The sequence below is a fragment of the Dipodomys spectabilis genome, unplaced genomic scaffold, assembly GCF_019054845.1.
Source record: "Dipodomys spectabilis isolate Male_0828 unplaced genomic scaffold, ASM1905484v1 ptg000126l, whole genome shotgun sequence".
NCBI classification, from domain to species: Eukaryota; Metazoa; Chordata; class Mammalia; order Rodentia; family Heteromyidae; genus Dipodomys; species Dipodomys spectabilis.
Window position 1 is genome coordinate 2566285 of NW_024870803.1, and position 24241 is coordinate 2590525.

Sequence of the window (24241 nt, forward strand, 5' to 3'; positions counted from 1 at the left end):
CCAAAGATAAATGTTCAGATGAGGGCAAAAGGGATACTTTGTTGGTAATTTATGGAAAATTGTTTGGAGGCTCCTTAAAGAGAGACAGAGAAAGTTTCCAAACGACCTGGTAGCCTAATTCTATACGTATATGGGCAAGAAGTGAAATTACTCTGTGGGAGGAATATCTATTGTACATCCATTGCTGCATTATTCACGGAAGCCAGGACCAGGAAACAATCTGTATTTAGCAGTGGATGAATGGATAAAGAAAATATGAAATATGCATACTTTAGCATACTGCTTAGTCCTATAAAGAAGGGAAATCCTACAACTTGAATGAACATGTTATGCTAAGTGAAATAAGCTAGGCACCAGCAAATACTTCTTGATCTTACTCAAGGAATTTGAGAAAGTTGAACTCATCGAAGAAACACAAGGTAGAATGCTGGGTCCTGGGGAGAGAGGGAATGGTTAGATGCTGATCAAAGAAATCAAGTTTCAGACCAACAGGAGACATAGATTTTTTTCATCACACAGTGAAGTAACTATAGTCAATAATGATGCATATTTCAAAATAAAAGAAAATTTCAAATGCCTGAAGTCTAAAAAATGACAGAGGTCATATATATGTTAATTACTTTAACATGTCAATTGTGTTAATGTATCAAAACATTACATTCCACTCCATGAATGTATGTAATTATGACTTGTGGATCCAAAAAATTAACTATAAATTCAAAAAGTAAATACAAGCCTCAATGACCACCACCAAAAAAGGAGTACATAGCAAAATAAAGAACCAAAGCCATGTTACAAACCTAGTATATAAATCTCAACAAAGTATTATATAGCTAATCCGTTAGTTGGACTATTGGAATTGGCACACATATTCTTAATTTTTTTCTGACAAAGCAGATTTCTTTTAGTGTTTGGAATTAGTAAAAAACAAAAATTAGAAGCAAGGTAAGTACAATGATTGCTGATTCTCTGCTAACCTAGAGTTAATATGGGCCACAGGTAAACTCTCTGAAATGAGAAACCAGAGAAGAGTTCCTGGGGTGCTGAGTTCTATGACATTTTTCGGGAGACAGATCTCTGTGATTCTGTGGTTTCTTAAGGCTTGAGGGTATTTAGGAATATGTTTGTTTTTTTTTAACTGTGAGAGCCATAGATTATTTTCTGTTTTTTTTTTGGGGGGGTGGGGTCCGGTCGTGGGGCCTGAACTCTGGGCCTGGGCGCTGTCCCTCAGCTCTTCAGCTCAAGGCTAGCACTCTACCACTTGAGCCATAGCGCCACTTCCGGCTTTTTTCTTTTTGCTTATGTGGTGCTGAGGAATGGAACCCAGGGCCTCATGCATGCAAGGCAAGCACTCTACCACTGAGACACCTTTCCAGCCCCCTTTCTATTTTTTTCTTTCTGAAATCTTTTTGAATTTGTTCTTAAGAAAATTGGGGAATAAATTCTCCAGCAGCTTGCAGAAAGTTGGTGTCATTTGTATAACAGATGTGAAAAGACTCTACTAATCCCCATTTTTTTCTGATTTTACTTCTGCTCTTTCAGTAGCCAAACTCTTCTTCCTTCCTTTTTTTAGCCTTTTTCTGATCAATTTTCTCATTCTTAGCTCTCATACATATATATATATTTTTAAATATAATTCATGGTAGAGTTTTAATAGGGAGGGGAGAGGCTTGAACTCAGTACTAGTACTTGCTAGACAAGGCTGTAGCACACTCAAGTCATGGCCCAGCCCTTTTTGCTTTATTTTTTAGCTGGAAGTACAGGCATGCACTACCATTTCTGTCCTGCTTTCACTTATTAATTTTGTGTGTATGTGTACACATGTGCACACACATGTGTAAAAATAGACTTTACCTCTCCTCAGTTTGTAGTACTGTATGTAAAAGTTTGTTTTCCAGTATGATATTGCTTATTCTTGTTTTCTATCTTGTATGCTAGTGGCTGAAATATTTCAGGTAATTGTAAGTAACAACATATTGTGCTTCAATTTTTTCGAATGAGTTACTCGCTTTATTTTGTGTAAAGAAAGAGGTCAATATAGAAACAAATTATTGCTGTGGTTTAAAGGTGAGATGCCCTGCCCCGTCCCCCATGATGCCCTGCCACCAAGCTCATGTGCTAAGTGCTGGTGGCACTGTTGGGGGAGGTTCTGGAAGAATTAAGTAGGACCTATCTGGTGGAAGTAGGCCACAGGACATGTCCTTGGAGACCATGTCTTGTCACTGGCTGCATCTCTCTTTTTCTCTGCTTCCTGTCTACCCTGGGTGAAGAACCTTCCAGACACAGCATCTACCTACATAATGTCCTCACAGGACGGGTCCAGAAATAACATGTCCAGTCTACCCCGCCCTGGGCCAACTAAACCTTTCCACCTCTGTTAAAATAAAGCTTCCCTCCCTTATGTAGTTTTGTCATCACTATAGAAGAGCACCTGTCAGGGATATAAAACAAAGCGTTGGATGCCAAATATTTGACTGGATTAATACTGCCCACAAAGCAGTTTTCTGCAGAGAAGCATTTGGGGTTTTGAGTGTGAAAATGCTATCAGTATTTTGTTCAAAACAAAGGCATTCAGGTCAGTGGACAATTATGATAACAGTATTTCTCCTATCAGCAATATCCTCTTCTAGTTTCCACAGCAACACAATCAATTTCCCATTACAAAAGCAGAGCAATTTAAGCCAAGACTAGGGAAAATGAGGAGTATCTTTGTAGATTTAGAGAAAATTAGAAATCAGCCTATATAACTAATCTGAGAGCATCTATTTGATATTTACAATTAAGAGCAAAATGAAAAACAAAAAATACAAGATTTTTAGCTGAAGGAAACCAGATTTAATAGAATACTCATTTTCCTTTTTTTTTTTAAATGTCTTACAAAGATATAAAAGATTCCAGAACCGCTGGAATTATAGCTTTTAATTATAGCAGTTGAGCTAAATTAAAGCAGAAACAAATGACAATTAGAAACAAACATGTGGATGACCAATGAATGGTACATGAATAATCTATATAAACTCCATTTGTTTGAATTAATGCACTTAGTTACCAGTTTATATATAGTGATTAGATACGATTGTTTTTACTTAGGTTTTTAGTATTCACTTGCCATGCATTGACTATTCTCAATAATTATAACAGAAAACAGAAATATCAATATGGTTAGATGTTATGTTCATTTTAAAGCCTTCCTAAAAAGTTAAACAAAAAAAAGCTCATCTAAAATTTCTTGAATACATATAGCAACCTAACAAAATAATGTGCATGGCTGGGAAACACCTTTGTCTAGAACAAACGCTTCAGGAGAAGCACTCTTCCTAACTGAATTCAGTACATTTGTAAACCAAGGTGAAGGCCAACAAAGTCGTTAGGCAAATACAAAAATAGAACTTATTGACTTCTAAGCATTCATATGCTTTCCTGAGGACATAAAAATTCACTCTTACTAGTGGCTAAAATGTTGAGGTCCTTCACATGTGCCGCCTAGGACATCATGTTGGCTGTGTGTGTGCTTACGTTTCAGGCACATCTCAAGGATCCTCATGAAAGCCTGGCGAAGCTGTGGGAGTTCTTCCATCCTTGGATATAGCAGCACTTGAGGCTTTGCCTGTTTAAATCCATACTCACACACTGATAGAGACTGAAAGATATTAACTTCGCGGAAACCAGTGTAAAGAACACTGCAAGTACTTCATTGAAGATTTTCCAAGACTTTTGTGCTACTATCTGAAAACCAGCATCTCCTAACAAATGCCTAGGCTAACTTTCCCAAACAAGATTTTATTACGGTGAGGTAAGAGCAAATCAATTGATCATCGAGAAAAAAAAATCTGCTTATTTCTTTTTCAAGTCTCAGGAAAACAGGAACTAAAGGGATCCTAGAATGATTTTAATGAGTAAAAATGACAGTGTGAATGTTTGAAAATAATTTCTCTGACTTCCATAAAAATTTTTATTGGATCATTATTCCAGTTTAATGTGCTATCATTCAAATTTTCAAAATTCACTGGCTAAATAGCAAATATGCAACTAGGTCAGCATGAAAGCTAGCTGTTGGCCCTAGGCTGAAACAAATTTATTCTTCCTTATAAAATGTGAAGGAATTCTAATATATCTTTGAAAGAAAATAAATGAAAGCAGTCATAAATTTAAGCTTTATGTGCAAGTAACAAATCCATCTCAGCAAATGAAGCAGAATGCTCAAAGTACTAACTACCAGAGTGCTGAATGAGAAAGAAACATCAGTATATGCCCAGCTAACATACCAGGGAGAAAACGAATGTGAACATAAACATATTTTAGTGGAAAAAATTATGAAGAAATTGTTTCTATAATCTAATGGTCTTCAATAATGTTCATATGGTAACTCTATCAATACCCTGTATAAATCAATGGTACATGTTTTCAAGTATAAAAATGCTGCTAGCACAATGATATAGCTTATAATTATTAAATAAGAAATAATTTTCTTTTATTCCATGGCCTAAGAAAACATGTACCACGAAGGTTTATACCTACTCGGTGAGATTTTGAATGGCTCAGAAATGACGAGGCTGAGCTTGTCATGTCATGAATAGCTTCATGTGCCAGCTAGGGGACAGACTGACATTGTGGGATTTTGATCTGCCAATTCTTGACAGTTGGTGCAGCTAGTCTACTTTTAGACAATTAATCTAGACAGAAAAACACATGTCCATGCAAATGCTTGTTCATGGCAGCTGTTTTTCTGAAGCCTAGACACAACCCAAATGTCCATCAACAGGAAGTGAACAAATGGTGCTATGTCCACACGAATGAAATACTTTTCATCCTTACAAAGGAATGATGTATTGATATACGCAGCAATGTGAAAGATCTCAAAATAACTGAAAAGTCACAATATAGCAAAAGTATATTTTGTGTAGTTTGATTTACATAGAATTCTACACAATGAAAATCTAGTGTCAGAAATATCATTGGTTAATTGAAGCGAGTATGAGGAACTACACAGAGATATAAGGAAACTTGGGGTACTGGATATACTCATTGTTTTGATTGCTGTATTGACTTCACAGTCAAAACATCATTTTCTAGCTAGGCGCCGGTGGCTCACACCTGTAATCCTAGCTACTCAGGAGGCTGAGATCTGAGGACCACGGTTCAAAGCCAGCCCAGGCAGGAAAGTCCATGAGACTCATCTCCAATTAACCATTAGAAAACTGGAAATGGTGCTGTGGCTTAAGTGGTAGAGCACTAGCTTTGAGCTGAAGAGCTCAGAGATAGCACCCAGGCCCAGAGTTGAAGCCCCATGACACAAAAGAAAAGAAAAGAAAGCAAGTATGTTATTAACAGACTTGAAATTATTGGTTAAAATATTTAGAATAAGTAATAGATAAAACTGGGTGTGAAGGTGGTATACATCAGTAATCCCTGAACTTAGAAGGCTGATGAAGGGGGGATCTCAAGCTCAAGGCCAGCCTGGGCTACATAGCAAAACCCTGCCTCAGTACAAAGAAATAAATGGAAGCAACATGAGCCCCAGAAGAGGATGAGGCAGGAGATAAGAACTGGGAAACCCCAGCAAACAGGATCTATGATTTTGCCCACTGTCTATGCATGTGTCTTATGAAGACATTTTAAAATAAATTTCACTTTGAAAAAGGAGATTTTTTTCAAATTTGACAACAGACATTATGCTGATTCTTCTATCATAAACTAGATATACATTTTGAGTTGTTTAGCCACTACTTTCACAAATTTCAGCAAATTAATTACAATCCATTTTACTTAATGGCAAATGTAATTTATGCGGAGGCGAGTGACCTGTTGTCAGAAAGCCGGGAGTAAAATTAACAGGATAAACTAATTATTCTCTAGGATAGTTAAGCTTATAACATAACAAAAATTGTCAGGATCAGCCAACCAATAATCCCCTTCCAGAATGTGAGCTCCACTTTTAGAGGACGTAATAGACTGTGCTCTCTTAATAAGCAACTAAGGGATTAAGGTCAGTTTCCCAGTACCTGCTCCTTGTTTGATCTTTCTGGCTAAATCTTGGCTTAATATGGAAAACTCAGTTGGTTGAAATGTAGATTTTTGCCTATGTGTAACTGATTCCATTGCCTCCCTTGTCACTGCCGTATTAGCTCCTACAGTGGCTCAAATTCTTCTCTTTCTTGTTTTGTCTGTCGTGGGGCTTGAACTCAGCCTAGGCATTGTCCTGAGCTCTTTCGGCTCAAGGCTAGCACTCTACCACTTTGAGCCACAGCCCCACTTCTACTTTTATGGTGGCTAATCTAAGAGTCTCAAGGACTTTCCTGCCTGGGCTGGCTTTGAACTGCTATCCTCAGATCTCAGCCTCTTGAGTAGCTAGGATTACAGGCATGAGACACCAGCACCGGGCTGTGGCTTAAGCTATTCTGCCTTTGACAGGAAGAGCTCTGGATAAAGCTGGCATTTACACTACATAAGTCATCAGAGGCATGTTAATGTGTCCACATGCTCCCTGAGGAGGTGCCAGGTGAAGACTTCAGTAACTATGGTCTGGGTTTTTGATTCCATTTTACAGAATAACACCATTCCTGTAACTTCATGATAGGATCAAGTGCTGATTAGTTCCAAGTTAATTTTAAGTTATCTTACTCATAAAAACAAAGCAAATAGTAATATATAGAAAGGCCCTTTTATCTGAGTTCTTAGTCATTTAATCATCTATCTTTTGTGTGTGTGTGTGGGTGGGGGTGGTCGTGGGGCTTGAACTCTGGGCCTGGGCACTGTCCCTGTGCTCTTCAGCTCAAGCGAGCACTCTACCACTTGAGCCATAGTACCACTTCCAGTTTTTTAGTGGTTTATTGGAGTCTCATGGACTTTCCTGCCTGGGCTGGCTTAGAATTGTGATCCTCAGATCTCAGCCTCCTGAGTAGCTAGGACTGCAGGCGTGAGCCACCAGCTCTGGGGCTATCTTCTTTCCTTTAGTGGTGAATATGAAAGAAATATGGAATGGGTGCAGATGAAGTGAATTACTTTTACCAGATGAATTGGGGTTGAACAATCAAGCATGCTCCTGAGCATTTTTTATGGTCAAGATAGTTGGTAAAGCATCAAAGGAGTCAGAGAACAGAACATTCATATTCTCTATTTTGTAATAGCTCTTTTTGATGCACTTCTGAAATGCTTTTTTTCCCAAAGAAAATAGAAGATAATTTGATATACGTAAATCAGTGAGTATCTTTACGAATTAGTGAAATCATTGGCAAATAGTACATACTATTTGCTTATGGAACTTCAGCAGTAAATAAAGCATAGGCAGATTATTCATCTTTGTTGAAAATTTACTTACATTTGTCTATACTACTATCTATAACTATCCTTGTTTCTATGTCTGATTACTACATCATAAAACGTTCAAAACTATTTTAAATTCAGTGTTAAATTTGAATAATTGCTGTGTTCATGCTAAAACATTTAGCAATGTGTCATTTTGTTCCATTTCATAAAAATGCTATAGCTTTACCATGCCATATAGACTTTTAGAAAAATACAAAGTACAGGACATAGATAATTTGGTAAAGAATTTATCATTTGTCTCAAAGACTATTAATTCATAGCTGCTTTAATTTAGAATAGATACTCAGAAATATAGTTCTCAGGGCTGGGAAAGTGGCTCAGGGGTAGAGTGCTTGCCTTGCATGCATGAGGCCCTGGGTTCAATTCCTCAGCACCACATAAGCGGAAAAAGCTGGAAGTGGCGCTGTGGCTCAAACTCTATGGAGTTTCTCCTAAGTAAAAACCACAAAAGGAAGGTAGTTTGTGATGATCTGTCTTGTGTTCATTACTTGTGTTCATTATTTTATTTGGCATTTATTATATAATCATATTTTTCTAGAATTACTTTCTCTAATTCATATTATGTTGATGACTTCAATGTGAATTGGTTTAGAAGTATCATTCTAAATTATAAATTATTTCTAGAACATAATTGTTTTCAATTTCCCCCCAAATGATAGTAACTTTGGTAAATAAATAAATGCCTGGATAATGACATATTAATTTTTTATTTAGTGTATGATTCTTCTGCATTCAGGAAAAACCTAAAATTGGCCTACTTGCACAAGGCATCATACACAGGCATGCTGTATACTGACTGGTAGGAACCTCACAGTAAAATAATTAATAAACAAGCTGGTTTTATATGCAATGGAACAGGATAAAACAGGTAAACACATTTCCTACAAGTGTTTCTGCTATTACAGATATGCATTACCGAAGAAAGACCATTTTACAAAATGGCTAATGGTAAAAAATCAAATATATGGGAGAAAAGAATATTAAAGAAACCCTGAAGAAAAAGCAACTTTGTAATAAAAGAAATTAACACAGTGAAAATAAATTCCTGAGTTTTAGAAATTAAGTTCTGGAGTAAACATATCTGAAAATATGATGGGAAGAAGTGTTCCAAGGAGATATAAAGTTTATAAATGCAGAGTAAAAACCATATTAATAAAAGACACCGCTATAATATACCCATTTTTGCAAGTGATTTATATGATCATTTTTATTTCCGCTTCATCTACTGCTGAAAGGTCACCTGGTAAAATAAAGTGAACTTTCTGAGTATGAATTAACAAGAAGAATTAGCTTCACTAACTTCTAAAGCATATTACCAAGCTAAAATAATTAAAACTTTGTGACATGGGCTAAAAATTTCTCACTAATGTCTCTGACTAATGCATGGTATTATAATACAAAACAGACAACACAGTGGGAAAACAAAACATTACTTAATAAACATTTTTGGTAAAACTGAATAGCTACCTGAACGGCAGTGTTTTGAGATCTTTCCATTGTTTTGTTTTCTCAAATATTCATAACCACTAATTAAACATTTAAATGGGAATTACTCAGGATGGGCCAAAGAGTCATAATTTTAACTTCCCCAGATAATTTTCATTTCTGCTTGAAAACCACAGCCTCAGTTGGTTTCAACTCTTTCAACCCTTTCTTAACCGATTTAGCAGTGCAGGAGGCAGGACAAAATTTTTAACAGGTATTTCTGGTTAAAAAAAAAAAAGCAGAGAATAAACTTTTAAGGCTCTTGAGCACTCTCTACCCTTCCCTTGGTCCTCCTCAAGTGTTATGATACAGTCAGGAAAACTTTCCCCTGGAGGCTTCCCAGACCCCGACTCTTCAGGTCATCCAGGCCTGTATCCTCACAGCATCAACTTACACAAACAGCAGTGACCTCATTCTTGCTATTAAATGAACTGAGAACTGGAGCTAAAAAACTCCACCATCTTCACACTCCTGTGGCTATTCTGAATTCCATATTAGGCCCAAATTGAATTTTCAAAAGTCTACATACGTGTATTACATCTATTTACTTGCATACAAAATCCAATTTACCCAGATATCTTTTATCTTTTATTAGCACGCACTTGGCTCTCCCTAAAATTGTGTGCATGTGCACACACACACACACGTGTTAATGTCTGTGTGTTTTACTGAATATTGAACTCTTGCAAGTATTTTACCACCTTGAGTCATACCTCATGGTTATTTTGTGTGCTTTTAGTTTGTTTTTTAGATAGGGTATCATGCTCAATTTGCCCAAATTGGTCTCAAACCATGATTCTCCTTACTTCCATCTTTCTAGCAGGTGGGATTACAGCTACCACAGGTAGACTTCAAAATCTTTTATGGAAACATTTGCTGCTTATATTTTAAATAATAATTTATTCAGAGTCTGTGTCTTAGGGCCTTTCTCTCTCTCTCTCTCTGTATCTCACAGTGACTTAGTTGAAACTGCTTGAGAAACACATTTTATAACTACATAAATTCTCAAGACAGGTGTCAAGTCAGTAGCCACCTTTGCTTCGGTCTACCAGTCAAGGCTGTTTACACAAAATTCTCATGCATGGAAAGGAACCACTTCCCTATGCTTTGAATCGTTACCTGGCGATGGTATCGAGAGTATCTTACTTTTTATTGTCACCGGCAATGGGAATGACACGTGAGCTGTATTCCTGGAGCTAAAACTTGAGGTTTGTACCTGGCTGACTTGGCTTAAGGCCGAGGCACCGTCAGGTGCCCAGGCTGCGGGAGCGTGAGTGAGCGCGGTAACCCAGTGAGTGAGGGGTGGCTCCCGGCCGAGTGTCGGCTCAGGCCCGCTGGGCCGGGGTCTGCGGGCTCTGGGAAGGAGCCCGGGCCGCGGGGCAGTGCTTGTAAACTGGGCGCGCACGCCGCCCACCCAGGGCTGTCCGGCCGCCACTTCCGGCCAGACGCCCCGGGACACGGGGCCCACCAACCTCTCCAGCTCGATCCCCCGGTTGGACACGAGGGCGCTCAACGGAGGAAGGTCACTTACGACTGAGTTTTTCATCATGGCTTTGACTGTGAAGCCCTCAGACACCAGAGCGTGCGGCTGGTGCACCGGGAGCGGCTGCGGGGCCAGCAGCTTGGTCCTCTTCGGCATCTTGTCGGGGCATTTGTTTAAGCTCAGGGTCTCCTTCTCTGCCACCATCTTCCTAAAAAACTGTCTCGTTGTTACCAAAAAACAGTGTCGTCAGGACCAGTGGGGTTTTCGGATGTGAGAAGGAGTTGGGGGAAAAACGTAGGAAGGCGCGGTGCTGGTAGAAGTTCGCCCCGCGCGGTGCCCAGGTCGGTCCCGGTGTTTGGCAGCTCCGAGGTGAGGGGAGTTGAGGGGAGGGGAGGGGCGGGAAAAGGGCCGGACCGCGACTAGAGCTGCAACAAGCTTCCAAAGGCAAGCCTCCCGGTTGCTAGGCGACTCGTCAACATTGCCGGGGAATAGTCCCGCCCCTTCGTGACGCGCGTTTCCTGGGCCAGAAGCCGGAAAGGGCGGCGGTCGGCGGCGCCCTGAGGAGAAACTGCGCGTTAAAACTACGACTCCCAGGAGGCGCCGGGACGGCCGCGCATGCGCATTGCGCCGGCCGCACGCGCGCGGGAGGGGCGGCCCGGATGACTTCTCCCTGAGAGAACCGCTGGTGGCGGCGCGGGCGAGCGCCAGCGCGCCTAGGCCCTGCTCGCCCAGCCGCTGCCACCTGCAGTGACCATGATAGGTACGTGAGTGCCCGCCCGGTACCGCCTCTGCGCCGCCCCGCGCCGTCTGCGGCGCCGCGCCGCGCCTCCGGTCGAGCGGGACCCTCGGGGCCAGCGGGTGCCACCTGTCAGTCAGCGACCGGGCGACCGGGTCGGCGCCGCCCCGGCCCGCGCCGCGGGGCCGCCCCCGGCCTTCGCGGGCCCCGCGTCCGGCTCCCCGCGGAGCCCCGGGGCGCAAGTGTGTGTTTCCACAGAGCTCGTTCCCACCCGGGACCCCTCGTCAGGGAAACCGGCCCGTGACACTGCACCCCCACGGGCCGTCCCCGCTCGCGCCCCGAGCCAGGCTCCTCCCCCGTCCCCACCCCCAGCACCCCGGGCTGGGCTCCCCCGTCCCCCCTCCCCCACGAGCCAGGCTCCTCCCCCGTCCCCCGGCTCGGCTCCCCCGTCCCCACCCCCAGCACCCCGGGCTGGGCTCCCCCGTCCCCCCACCCCCACGAGCCAGGCTCCTCCCCCGTCCCCCGGCTCGGCTCCCCCATCCCCACCCCCAGCACCCCGGGCCTGGCTCCACCCCCACCCCCGTTCCCCTCTTGCCCCCCCACCACGAGCCAGGCTCCTCCCCTCGTCCTTGGGCCGGGCTACCCCACTCCATGCTAGGCCTCCCCTCCTCCCCCTGCCCCCCCCCCCCCCCCCCCCGCTCACCCTCCTCCCCCATGCCCTGCCCCCGGGCTAGGCTCCCCCCCCCCTTTTCTCCACCCCTCTCCTGTTCCCTCCACCACCTCCCGGGCCAGGCTTTCCCCGCCTTTCAGTTTCCCCCAAGCCGGCTTGGTCCTCAGTCTTCAGGGTGAAAGGTAAATTGGGACCCGCTGCCTCTTCCCAGAAACTGTGGAAAGCATTATTCTGGTTAGAATCAAAAGAAGTCCTGCCACAAGGGTTTACATTTTTTCCATCCTTGGTAGCTCTCCTTGAAATCTCTTCTCAAGATCTGAGATGGAAAGAATAAATAGGAGTAAATAATAGCAAAGGTGACATCTTTTACCTTTTGCATCTAGCTACAGTTCTTCAAGTATAACTTTGGAAGTGGTTTGTTAGTTGTGAGATAAAAAAATGAGCAAAGGTCATCTTCCAGGGTTGTTATGCCAAGTTAATTTTAGAATTTCTCCCTTGAAAAATTACTGAAAATATGTGGTTAAGGAAACATAGATGTTAGGATGTTTAATTATTTCAAAGACTTACTGCAGATACTGTGTGGAAGTGAGCTTGTTTGGGGATTATTTCTAACAAGTGTCACAAGATTTTTGACAGCAAGCACATTTGCAGTCTCGTGTGGTCTCTCCAGATGACAAGGGAGAGGCAGATTTCTTTTTTTGGGTCCGGTCATGGGGCCTGAACTCTGGGCCTGGGTGCTGTCCCTCAGCTCTTCAGCTCAAGGCTAGCGCTCTACCACTTGAGCCATAGCACCACTTCCGGCATTTATTTTCTGCTTATGTGGTGCTGAGGAATGGAACCCAGGGCCTCATGCATGCAAGGCAAGCTTTCTACCACTGAGCCACCTTCCCAGCCCCAGAGGCAGATTTTTAAGATATGTGTCTTATGCATTGAAGACACTTCTGAAATCTGCTTTAACTTGTGAAATGAAGTTAAATAGTAAAACAGTCTACTTATATATCACTATGGGGGGAGGGGTCTGCCAGTTAACTGATGCAGCAATGATGAAACTTATGGATATTACCCAACTTTCCTTTTAGCATGGTATGTCTTTCATGAGTGAATTGATAGTTATCAAATTAAGAGAAAACTATAGTTTATTGAGACTCTTAAGTTATATATATATATTTATAATATTATAGTATAATACCTAATCATTATATATACATAATATGATCCACTTATCAACATAAACGAACTAAAGCAGAGAAGAGATTCATTTTCAAAATCCACACAATATTTTATAAGAAAAAACTATGCCTTATTTTGAAGACAAACAATTTAGTGTAATTTATCTTAATCTAGATTTGGTATAAAGTTATATTACATCAGGAACTGAAGACCACACATAAATTATAAATTAATATAATAAATTATAAATTAATATAATATATGGTTATATAAATAACTCAGATGATAGACCCTTTTTAGATTTATATAGACTTTCAAGAAGGAAGAACTGTGATATTTACATTTCATCATGCTGATAATAACATGGAAAAGGCATGTTTTTAGAAAGTGTTCTTTTTCTTTAGCTATTGTTTTGCCTATAAAAGTAGATAAAAGCCACATTGACAATGTACAATAAATTGCCTTATTCAACTAGTTGTATTGCCTAATTCCGTCAAGGGACACATTTTTTTTTCTTGTTGTATCCTGGACATGTATTACAGTTAGCAGCTCAAAAACTATTAGCAGCTCAAAAACTATTTCTTGTCCTCCTGTGTGCAAGATCCAGGGATAGCTTAGAGTGGCAGAAGGAAAGATGCAGGATGGCTTGTCAAAGACTATCTGGGACCACATTTTAATAAACATTTGAACTGGACCTGAGTATGTCGATCAGTGTCAAGACAGGTGAATGTGAGAGCAAGTCAACAGAAACAGAGACTGATCGCTGTTTTGTAACTAAACCTTGGAGCCAGGAAACAAAGACATCATATATAGTCTTTACTCAATCATCATCTGGAGACTAGAATATCTAGGGATTATTTCTTCTATGGATGGGAGGGCTACTACCTGGTCCCCTTCCTGCCGTGCTCTCCCTAGTTGCTACATCCTCCTAGTGTGGATAATACTTTTATACTTCATTTAAATCCTTTTAAGGAGAATCCTAAAGATTAGTTTCTTGGAAAATCATAGTTTAAAAATATTTCTTTATGTTAAAAATGTAATAGTGACATTGAACATTGTTCTAAATGCTATATAGCTTTAGATGTTAATATTCTTAAAGTACATGCATGTATGCATACATACATACATACGTACATACATATAATGGTGAAGTAAAATTATTAGATTTTTTTAGTTCAAATTCACTGTCTTAAGATGGAAGCTGAGGTCACACCTGTAATCCTAGCTACTCAGGTAGATGAGATGTGAGGATGGAGGTTCGAAGCCAGCTTTGGCAGACAAGTCCTAGATACTTTTTGCTCCAATTAATCCATAAAAAGTCAGAAGTGGAGGTATGGTTCAAGTGATAGAGTGCCAGCCATGAGTGTAAAAAGGCCAGCAAGAGCACCAGATCCTGAGTTCAAACCCCAGTTCCAGTGTACACACAAAACATTATATAGCTTATACTTTAAAAATGTTTTCAGGGAGCTGGAAGGTGGCTCAGTGGTAGAGCGCTTGCCTTGTATGCATGAGAGCCTGGGTTCGATTTCCTCAGCACCACATAAGCAAAAAGAAAAAAAGCCGGAAGTGGTGCTGTGCTTCAAGTGGTAGAGCTCTAGCCTTGAGCTGAAGAGCTGAGGGACAGTGTCCAGGCCCAGAATTCAGGCTCCACGACCGGACGCCCCCAAAAAAATGTTTTCAGGCTAGAGGTATATTTGAGACGTAGAGTGCCTGCTAACATGCACAAGGGCTTGTGTTCAGTCTCTAGCACTATGAGAAAAAAAAGTGAAAGAAAGAAGGAAGGAAATATTTGCTTGATTAAAATAGTAATAATATTTTCTTTACCTTGTCTAACATAATGTCTCTTAATTTACACCTCCTGTGTGTACAGATATACAGTAATTATTGCTCTAGACTTGTATTTTATGACACCAATTATGTAGAAAAACTCCAATAAGTGAGCATTCCGTGGCTTTAGTGCCTTTCAGTGTACATGCTGCACAGCTGTCCTAGTGACCACCCTCTGTGACAAGATGATCAGTGTGGCACGCCAACAAGTCTTTTTATTGGCTCCTTCTTTAGGGATATATTTTAGTTGTAAAATAAGCTTTTAAAATATCTGCTCCTTACTTGTTTTGTAAAGTTAGTTTTACAAAAACAGAGCCCCAAACCAGACATTTTTACAGAAACAGGACCGAGTGTTTACTGTGTACTCAGACCTGCTTTCAGTGCTAAGGGCACCAGCATCAAGAAAACAAAAAGTTCCCTCATGAGGGTGCAGTCTAACTTTACTGTTAGATTGGCCCACATAAAACTGTTTTAACGCTTGTAGGGAGTACATTTTAAAGTTTGGCATTTATATTTCTAGTGGAATATACATGTATTGCTGCTTGTTATTTTAATAACTTTTACTGAAAGCAACTCAAGGTCTACATAACCTAAAGCTTCTGTTTATGATTAGGTCACGAAATAGCTTCTATTAAACTTTTGTGTAGAACATTTCATGTAATTATATACAGTTTTCTTTTGGGTTCAAAGGTTTAAAAATGTTCTATGCCCTTTACAATTTTGGCCTCATTTCTGAATACTTTTTTTTTTGTAGTCCAAAGCTTCATGGCTTGAAGAAAATGATACAATGGAAGTACTTTGTATTAAGATATGCAAATCCATTCCTACCGCCGAAGCTTCTTTGAAAAATGAAAAAAAGGGATAAGAAAGTAAAAGTTCTTAACTTCGAAATGCTTCATATTCATGAAGCAGTCTCAATGCAAAATACTTTATTCTCTTAGCTTTCAGTTCTTTGATCAATGAAAATTGTTTCTTACCTGCTGTTTCTTTAGCCTTTAATTGCAGCCCAGTGCTTATTCAATGTTTCTGTTTTAATTTGCATTTAATGAGCTCATTTTAAATGTTTCTTTGTAGTAATCTGAATGGTTTTTCTTTAAAGTTGTGTATTACTAAAGAAAGAGACTTACCTGAATGTTGGCTGATTTATGTTGCAGCTCACCCCATCACTTATTTACTTCACCACATAGGAGAAAGTCTTGGTTAAAGGGAATTTAGTAATAAGACTACTTCCTGTAGTACTGTTTCCTGATTATCTAGGACTTTTTAATCAGGCTAATTCAAATATCTTTTTTTTTTACTAAATAAAAGGCTTTCTTACATGAATTAATTGGTTTCAGTTAACAATAATAATTTCAGCATCAATTTGTTATGAGGTTCTGTATTAGGTAGTGTTGGGCAGAATGGGTAGTATATATGAATAGCTTGCCTGTGGTGAAGGACAAAGAAATATGAGACCATTTCTCCCCTGTGAGCTGATTAGATGTATGTTTGTGTTAAGTGTTCCACCCTCTACTCCAAAGAACCAGAGTATAGTAATTTGACTTTATATGTGTATACACATACTCTACAATTTGATTTTTCATTCTCTTCTTTTCTTATCCAGTTTTCTCGGATTTGGACGTCCTTCCTCTCTGTTGTGCTCTTGGAAATACCATTCATCCCTTCCAGATCCATTTCAAATGATACTTACTTTATAGGAAGTTTTTCTTAAGGTCTCCCTATGTTACTTTTTACCCACTTCTTAGCATAAATACATTAGAATGACTAAGATTTTTTTCTGCACTCTTTATTTATTGCGTATTTTCATGGTATAAGTTTATTAAAGGAAGCACTGGAGAGTACAGTTAATAGAGCTGGTACAATCCACCCATTTCCCAGTGGTGCTGTTTGAGTTGTCTTAGAGACCCAAGCATGCATTAACTAGGAGAAAGAATCCTCTCAGAAGGAAGGAAAGACATGTGCAGAGCATGGAGAAGAGGGTTAAGAATAGTGTGAAGTATGATGCTGAGGCAGAAGGGCACATTATATAAGCCATGACAAGGAAGCTGGGTTTAGATTGGGTGGTAAGGAGGCTCACTGATTCATTCTTTAGAAAAGAGCCCTATGAACAGATGACATTTTAGAAAGATGGCTATGGCAATTTAGAAGTGTCCAGAAGTTTAGGCATGGTATTAATAGCTTTATTATTATTTGTGCCAGTCCTGAGTTTTGTTGCTTTCCCTGAGCTTCTTTTTTGCTCATGGGTAGCACTCTACCACTTCCAGCTTTTTGGTAGTTTATTGGGGTAAGAGTCTCACAGACTTACTTGCCCCAGATGGCTTTGAATGGTGATTCTCAGATCTCAGCCTCCTAAGTAGTTAGGATAACAGGTAAGAGCCTCTGGTGCCCCAGCTTACCAAATAGCTTTTATTAGTCAAATGCAATCTTCCACTGACATGATAGAGTGTGAGTAACAGATGATTTTCATTCAGGTACTGACATTGATTTGAGATGGCCTCTGGTCAAGCACTATATTTCTAAAAATATTCTTGTTTTTAAAAATGCATTGATATTCTTCATTGACAGGCATACTTTTAATGTTACTGAAGAGTTAAATGTGTTTGTCTTCCTGAAGATTCAGTAGCTCCTTCTTTGACATGTGGCATACTGTGCTTAGGGTTTTCTTTGTAGTGTCACTGCAGATAGAGTTCCTTCCTCTTAGATACCTGCATGACTTACCTGCTTCACCACATATTGAGACCATCCTTGGACAAATGTTCATGTTTTTCACAGTACTGATGTTTTTTTATTTTTTTCCAATTTACTTTTACTATAATACTTGGACAGTCTTCAAGGTTAGAGTCTTTGACATTAGCAAAAAGGAAAATCTGTTTCACAAGTTGCAATCTTACCAAGTCTATAAACCTTCACCCGCATCAAGTGAAGAATAAAAAAAATTGAGGGTTAGGGAATTAATATCGGCGTCCTGTTTATGTCCTGTTTTGTTATTCATAGTGTTAAATGTTCCTAGAATTTCAGTGCATAAATATGATGAGCTGAGATGGAGCCCTTTGTAACTGCATAGTAATTTTTAAAGATTATTATACTTTCAGAGTAGATCCATTCTCCAGATCACAGAATGGTAGAAATTGGACACTTGAAAAATCACTCTGTATTCATGAACTAGAGCACTCGAATTGGAGAGTTGTAGTATCTGAGTTTGAATACACACTTGTGCTCCCGCCCTTCCCTTCCTTCATTTCTCTCTCCCATATTCCTTGATTTCCCCAGAAGCTGGAGTTTCCACATTTTCATTCTTTAGCTCACAGACACATCTGCAGTTGGAAGCAGGCAGACTGGGAACTCTCTTCATGAGGTAGTCACTTTCTTTTCATGTCCTTGGAGTTACCTCAGGACTTGACTACTGGTACACTGTGGGGCTTGAGGTGGTCTCAAGAGAGGAGTGACTGAAGCAGAGCAGATTATGACCAAGGAATCTCCTTGTTACACTCCCTTTCTGCCTGGGTAATCTTTGTGGCCCCAGGCTCTGCATTCTATGTCCAGAGGAATTTAGTCCTGACCACAATTTTATTTTCTTCTGAAGCAGAGTTTTGAAGAGTAATAAATTGTGAGCCACTGGAGGGCTGGTCAACAGTTTAGGTATGCCTAGAAACTTAAAAATGTTTAAATAATGTTATATGCTCTAGATCAAACTGTGAACTCAGCTTCCTTTTTCCTAAAGTCCTTTCTCAGTCTCTGGTGAGTCTCCAGAGAGTGAGATGTGCAGTCTTAAGCACAGGCCAGGAAGCATTCTCTAAGGTGCTGCTCAGCTGGGCCTCTGACCACAGACAGCTTACACTGCATAAGCTCATTGGCATCCACCATGTTTGGATAATATGACAGCTTCTCAAGGTGCTCTTACATGAAGATGCTGGAGTGTATCGTGTTATGAGGGAATTATAAGTGTCTTGCTGTGCATTTAATTTAGGTATAATCTAAATATGTAGTATGAACAGAAAGTGTTGTAGTATATACTGATATTTGCCAATATCCATGATTGTTCATTTAGGAATCTGTAAGATACCCAGTGGGGTTGGTAAGGGATTTCTTCTCTAGGGCTTTATTTTCTTTATTGTCTGTTTTGTTTGTTTTATGTTTCATGGATTAAATCTCCTATTTCTCATGATATGCAAATGCTTTATGTTTCATGGATTGAATCTCCTGTTTCTCATGATATGCAATCTTTCTGTGGTGTATCTTCATTTTTCTCATTATCTTGGTATCAGAGAAGTCACCAAATACCTTATTCAGTGTGTATGATGCTAAAGTTTTATACCACATCCATCTGCTTGCATCTATATACTGGTAATTTATAGGAATTGCAGTGTAATTTCAAACACTTGTTTTGGTTGTAGGAGAGCAGTTCAGGAATAACTTCCTTAATAGATCAAGTCATTCTTTTCACAGTTCTTCCTTGTATATAACTTTATTAGAAATACCTGACTTCTGTCCAAAAGAATTCAAATTATGCAGGTAAAGTTAGGGAAGTGATTATAATGTCATTTGAGATCAGGTACATAAAAAGGATGGTTTTTTTTTCTTGAAGAAATAATGAGAGGTTGGAGGTGTGGCTCATTTAGTAGAACACTAGCTAATTAGTGAAAGTGGCAGGTACTGAGTTCGAGTCCCTGTCTTGGACAACCCCCCTCAAAAAAATCATGATAGAATGATAAACATTAATAGTGTAGGACTGATAAATATGTATGAATAATGGAGAAAGGAGTTCATTAAAAAGTATGATAACAACAGTCACCAATAAATGAAACTAGGTAGTATTAGGTGCCATTTACTTATGTAAAAATATTAGGAAGTACATGCCAAAATTACTATATTTATTTTGTGAGATTATTTTTTATTTCTGTGTTTTTCAAGATCTTTACCATTAAGCATATAATATTTTGGAAATATCAAGAAATAATATATATGGAGTAACTTTAGGAATGAATGAATGCATCATTGTAATATCAATCAACTCGAATATACTTGTATATAAATTTTTAGTGGCAGCATTCTATAATTAATGTTACAATATTCTAAAAAATAAACTATAGAACCATAATTTCACTTCTTATAGAGTTATATTTTAAATATTATATACATAAAAGCATAGCTCAGCTACTATGTTAGTGTTGCTGTAACAAATTACAGATTTGATGCCTTAAAATAATACACATTTATCCTGTTGCAGTTCTTGAGGATACAGGTCCAAAATGAATATTAAGCTGCAAAAATCAATGCCTTGATAGAGCTGTTCCCTTCTGCAAGCTCAGTAGAGGATCCCTTGTCACTGGGGAAGTGCAGGAAATGGTTTGCTTCTGGCCCCAAGACTAAACTCTCTGTTTCTGTGGTCACAGCGCCCCTTCCTTCTTCTATAAGAACATTGTGATTACATTTATTTAGGAAAATACCTCATCTCCAGATCCATAGTGTAATCACATCTGCAAAGTTTTTATTTGGCACATAAGAGAACATGCACAGGTTTCAAGGGCTAGGATGTGAACATTTGGTGGAGGCATTATTCAGTCCATCATGGCTAGCAGTAATGCTTCTCCATTTGAAAGCATGGTTGGTAAGTGCCTTGGGATGGAGGAAGGATGACAGATGGCATACTCTGAATTGACAGCAATACTACTTATTTTTTTCCCCTTTTGGAGATCATTTAAAGGTAATGTAATGTTGCTATAAAGGATTGTTTTGTCATTTACTTTTTCATGGACTAGTTGATGAAGGTGGCCAAGGACATAGCTTACTTTTCAAACTCCTTTTCCCAGGTGGTAAAAGAACATGTGGATATACTCCTGGACTGAAATAGTGAATTACAGCTGGGTAATTTGATATACCAGGTTGCTAATTTGTATCCTGTAGAGAGAAGGAAGCTTTGTTATATTTTTGACAGGAAATATGACTATGTAACAACAGATGATCAGACAAAGAAGGAGCAAATAACCATTTTCTGATTTGAGAATTTACTATGAATATTAGACAGTTAATGCTCCTTTGGAATAGTTTAACATTGTCTTGCCCTTTGTAAATAATAGCTAATCTGGCTTGCCTGAAAGTTACGCAGAATTTTAAAATAAATTCTAGTAAAGTTGAGAAGGACAAAAGAACAAACTCTTGTAGTTTAATTTGCTTTTTTGTTTTTTTTGTTTTTGTTTTTGGTTGTTGTTGTTTTTAAGATCATTAGACTGGGTGCCGGTGGCTCATGGCTTACACCAGAAATGCTAGCTACTCAGGAAGCTGAGATCTCAGGATAGAGGTTCGAAGCCAGCCTGGTCAGAAAAGTCTCCATGATACTCTTATTCTCCAGTAAACAACTCAAAACATGGAAGTGGCGCTGTGGCTCAAGTGGTAGAGTCTTGGTTACACCGGGGCTCACGGATAGTGCCTAGGCTTGAGTTTAAACCCACAATAGACCAAAAAAAAAAAAAAGATAATCAGTATAGATTTTGGTTTCATAAAGAAGAGTTAGCTAAAACATTTGGATAAACATTTCCTTATACATTATTACTATAATTAGGAGAAGTCTAGAGGAAATATGGAATGTATTAAACAGAGTAGAATTTGATTTGTGAAAAGAAAAAAATTCACTTTTATTGGCAAAATAAGAAAATGAGTGTGAATTCCAACTAACATTTATTGAGACCCCAAGTTATAGGATCTGTGGTAGCCATGAGACTGTGTAGATAAATGAGGAAGAATACCTAATAAGTGTTCTATGTTCACAGATAAGATAATTGTCAGCAGTAACCAAAGTTAAAGTGAAGTGTGTTCAGGTGTGACGTAGCAGAAGAATGTGCAGCACAGTGGCTTGATATTTGAGATGGATCTTTGGAACTGAGTGATTTTTTTTTTTTCTGAAACTTGGTCTTGAACTTCTGAGCACTGTCTTTTAGACTTTTCTCTCATAGCTTCTCTCAGAGCTGGTTTGCCACCACTTGAATCACAGCTCCAATTCTGGCTTTTGGTGGTTTTTTGAAGATAAGAGTCTGTCAAACTTTACTGCCTGGGCTGTCCTCAAATCATGATCCTCAGATATCAGCGTCCTGAGTAGCTAGGATTCCAGGCATGAGCCATAACAAAGAGAGAATGATCTTTCCACCGGCAAATAATCAATGTAGATTTAAAAAAGGATGGATCCACTAGGAAGATGGGAGGCTTGTTAGCAGAGACAGTGCTTAGGGAGGAGCAAAAGAAGGAGGTCAGAGTGAAAAATGTGAGGGCATCTTTACTGTCCTGAGAGTCTTCTACCCTGCTGGACGGTTCATGCTTTGCTCTGAGTAGTGAAGAACTATTTGGTTTTAATGCTGAGAAGCGGCATGACCAGATTCATTTCAGAAAAGATGGTTCAGGCACCAGGGCCATTATATATCTCGCTTAGTTTTTAGTTTACACAGAAATGATGACTATGATAACCTATTCTGTCCAAGTTAATAAGAAGTACATCTGTCACAAATGAACACCCTGTATTTGGTTAATACTAAGGACCATTTTGCAGAAGAAGCCAGCTTCAGTGACAGCAGTGGACAGTGGGCAGTGGACAGGTTAGCATAGCCTCATGAATCACACCTCTTCATTAGAGTGGGAAGTGCATATGCCTATATCAAAAAGGGAAATGTAAATTCAAATTCAAAAATTTTAAAAAATTGTCAGTAGCCAAACTAAAAACTGAGTAAATACAGTGCTTTTGGTAAATACTAAGTATTTCACAAACTATTTCATATTCTGTGTTGATTCATTAATTTTAAGAGTGGGAATATCATCTGTCCCATTTTTCTTTGAATACATAGGAGCTAACAAAAGGATGACGGCATTTTCTTTCTTTCTTTTTTCCATCCTTCTCTGTTGCTTCTTCTTATTGCAACTTAAGTGCATGCACATAGAGAGAAGCTTTTAAATTATTTTAATTTAGGAATAAGCTGAGATTTCAAAGTGGTTATTTTATGCACAATGTTTAGAATATAAATCACACGGATGCCTTGTCTCTTTTCTACTTTTAGCTTTTAACTTTACCACAAATGTATTTTTACTTCATTGGGGTCTGTATTTACTTGTTTCCTTAGTGCAGCTTTTCCCATGGAATACTCTCAGTAGAAACATATGCTCAGAGCTTCAAAGTAATTACAATATCACTAAAAGCTTCATAATCACATTACTGAAACTAAATGTTAAAAAAATTTGATTTTCCTTGATCCAATCATTTCAATTTAATTCTAGGCTACTGCATGATTGATTGAGGAAACTTGACAGGCCAAAGTCAAGGGACGTTTGTAATGCCTACAGCCTTGTATAGAAACCTTCAAGGCAATTTAATTTGGATAGAAATTTATTTTAATTATTCTGAGGTCTTTTTTCCCCCTAAAGTGGGAGAACATTTATTTTCATGCTTTTACTGTTCAGCTAGCTCTGATGGCATCATTCAGTCTTGTCTCCAGTATGAATGCATCCCTTTCTCATCCCTGCTGGGTGAATTGGAACCAAAGCCCAGGTCTGACTGTTCTCATGAGTGTCCTAAAGATATTCTTTTAAAAGATAATTTAAACATTTATATTTGTATTGGAAATCATGGGTACTTCTGAGATACTGTATTCTGTTTATAATAAAGAAGCACACCTCTAGCAGTGTTCCTCATAATATAATAAAGGTATACACCAGCTCCATCACTTATCCATGAAGACACAGAGCATTAGGAAAACACATAGCTCCTTTTTTCCTACTGCTCACAGTGGGTGGAGGAATGATCATCTATCAAACTCATATCTGGTTTTTCAGAAAAATCATTTATTTGTATTTTTAACAAATTATGGAGACAAATGAATGTGAAATTACTCTAGGAATTTTCCTAGTTCTCAGTATAGTTTGTTTAAATTGTGTATGTTACAAAGCAGTAATTTAGAATATTTACTGTTTACATTTGGAATCTAGTTAGAAATATGGACATTGTATTGTTTGTATATTTTGCAGATCATAGAAAAAGCTCTTGGTGACATTTGAGAACATTTATTAATTTTTTGGGGGGGGTCCATCGTGGGCCTGAACTCTGGGCCTGGGCGCTGTCCCTCAGCTCTTCAGCTCAAGGCTAGTGCTCTACGACTTGAGCCACAGCGCCACTTCCGGCCTTTTTCTTTTTGCTTATGTGGTGCTGAGGAATCAAACCCAAGGCAAGCGCTCTACCACTGAGCCACCTTCCTAGCCCCTAAATTTTTGAAGATGGATTTTGAACAATTAAATCTTTTATCTTGGAAGTGGGCTATTCTTTGAGCAAAAGAGCTCAGAGACAGTGCCCAGGTCCCAAATTCAAACTCCATGACTGACAAAAATTAAATAAACAAAAAATACTTTATCTTCATAGGATGTTTGGCAAATGAAAATTAAAATCTTATATTTCTCAACTCACTATACCCTGGAATCTAGCATATTTTTCCTAAAGCCTTTCCTTCCCTTTGGCAAGATACCTAGTTTTGTAATGGTCTTCTTACCATTCTTCTTCTCCCATTAGGATAGG

The 24241-nt window shown here is 39.2% G+C and overlaps 2 protein-coding genes across 2 annotated transcripts in view; one reads left to right on the top strand and one right to left on the bottom strand.

Moving 5' to 3' along the window:
* The window catches only part of Pacrg (parkin coregulated), a 372815-nt gene extending 362158 nt beyond the window's left edge, over window positions 1-10657 (bottom strand). The window contains exon 1 of the mRNA XM_042689735.1: window positions 10343-10657. Coding sequence (XP_042545669.1) covers window positions 10343-10498 — 156 coding nt within the window. The 5' untranslated portion in view covers window positions 10499-10657. The remainder of the gene's footprint in view (window positions 1-10342) is intronic.
* Window positions 10658-10936: 279 nt separating this feature from the next.
* The window catches only part of Prkn (parkin RBR E3 ubiquitin protein ligase), a 992623-nt gene continuing 979318 nt past the window's right edge, over window positions 10937-24241 (top strand). Inside the window, exon 1 of the mRNA XM_042689760.1 lies at window positions 10937-11054. Within this exon, the coding sequence (XP_042545694.1) occupies window positions 11048-11054 (7 nt within the window). The 5' untranslated portion in view covers window positions 10937-11047. The remainder of the gene's footprint in view (window positions 11055-24241) is intronic.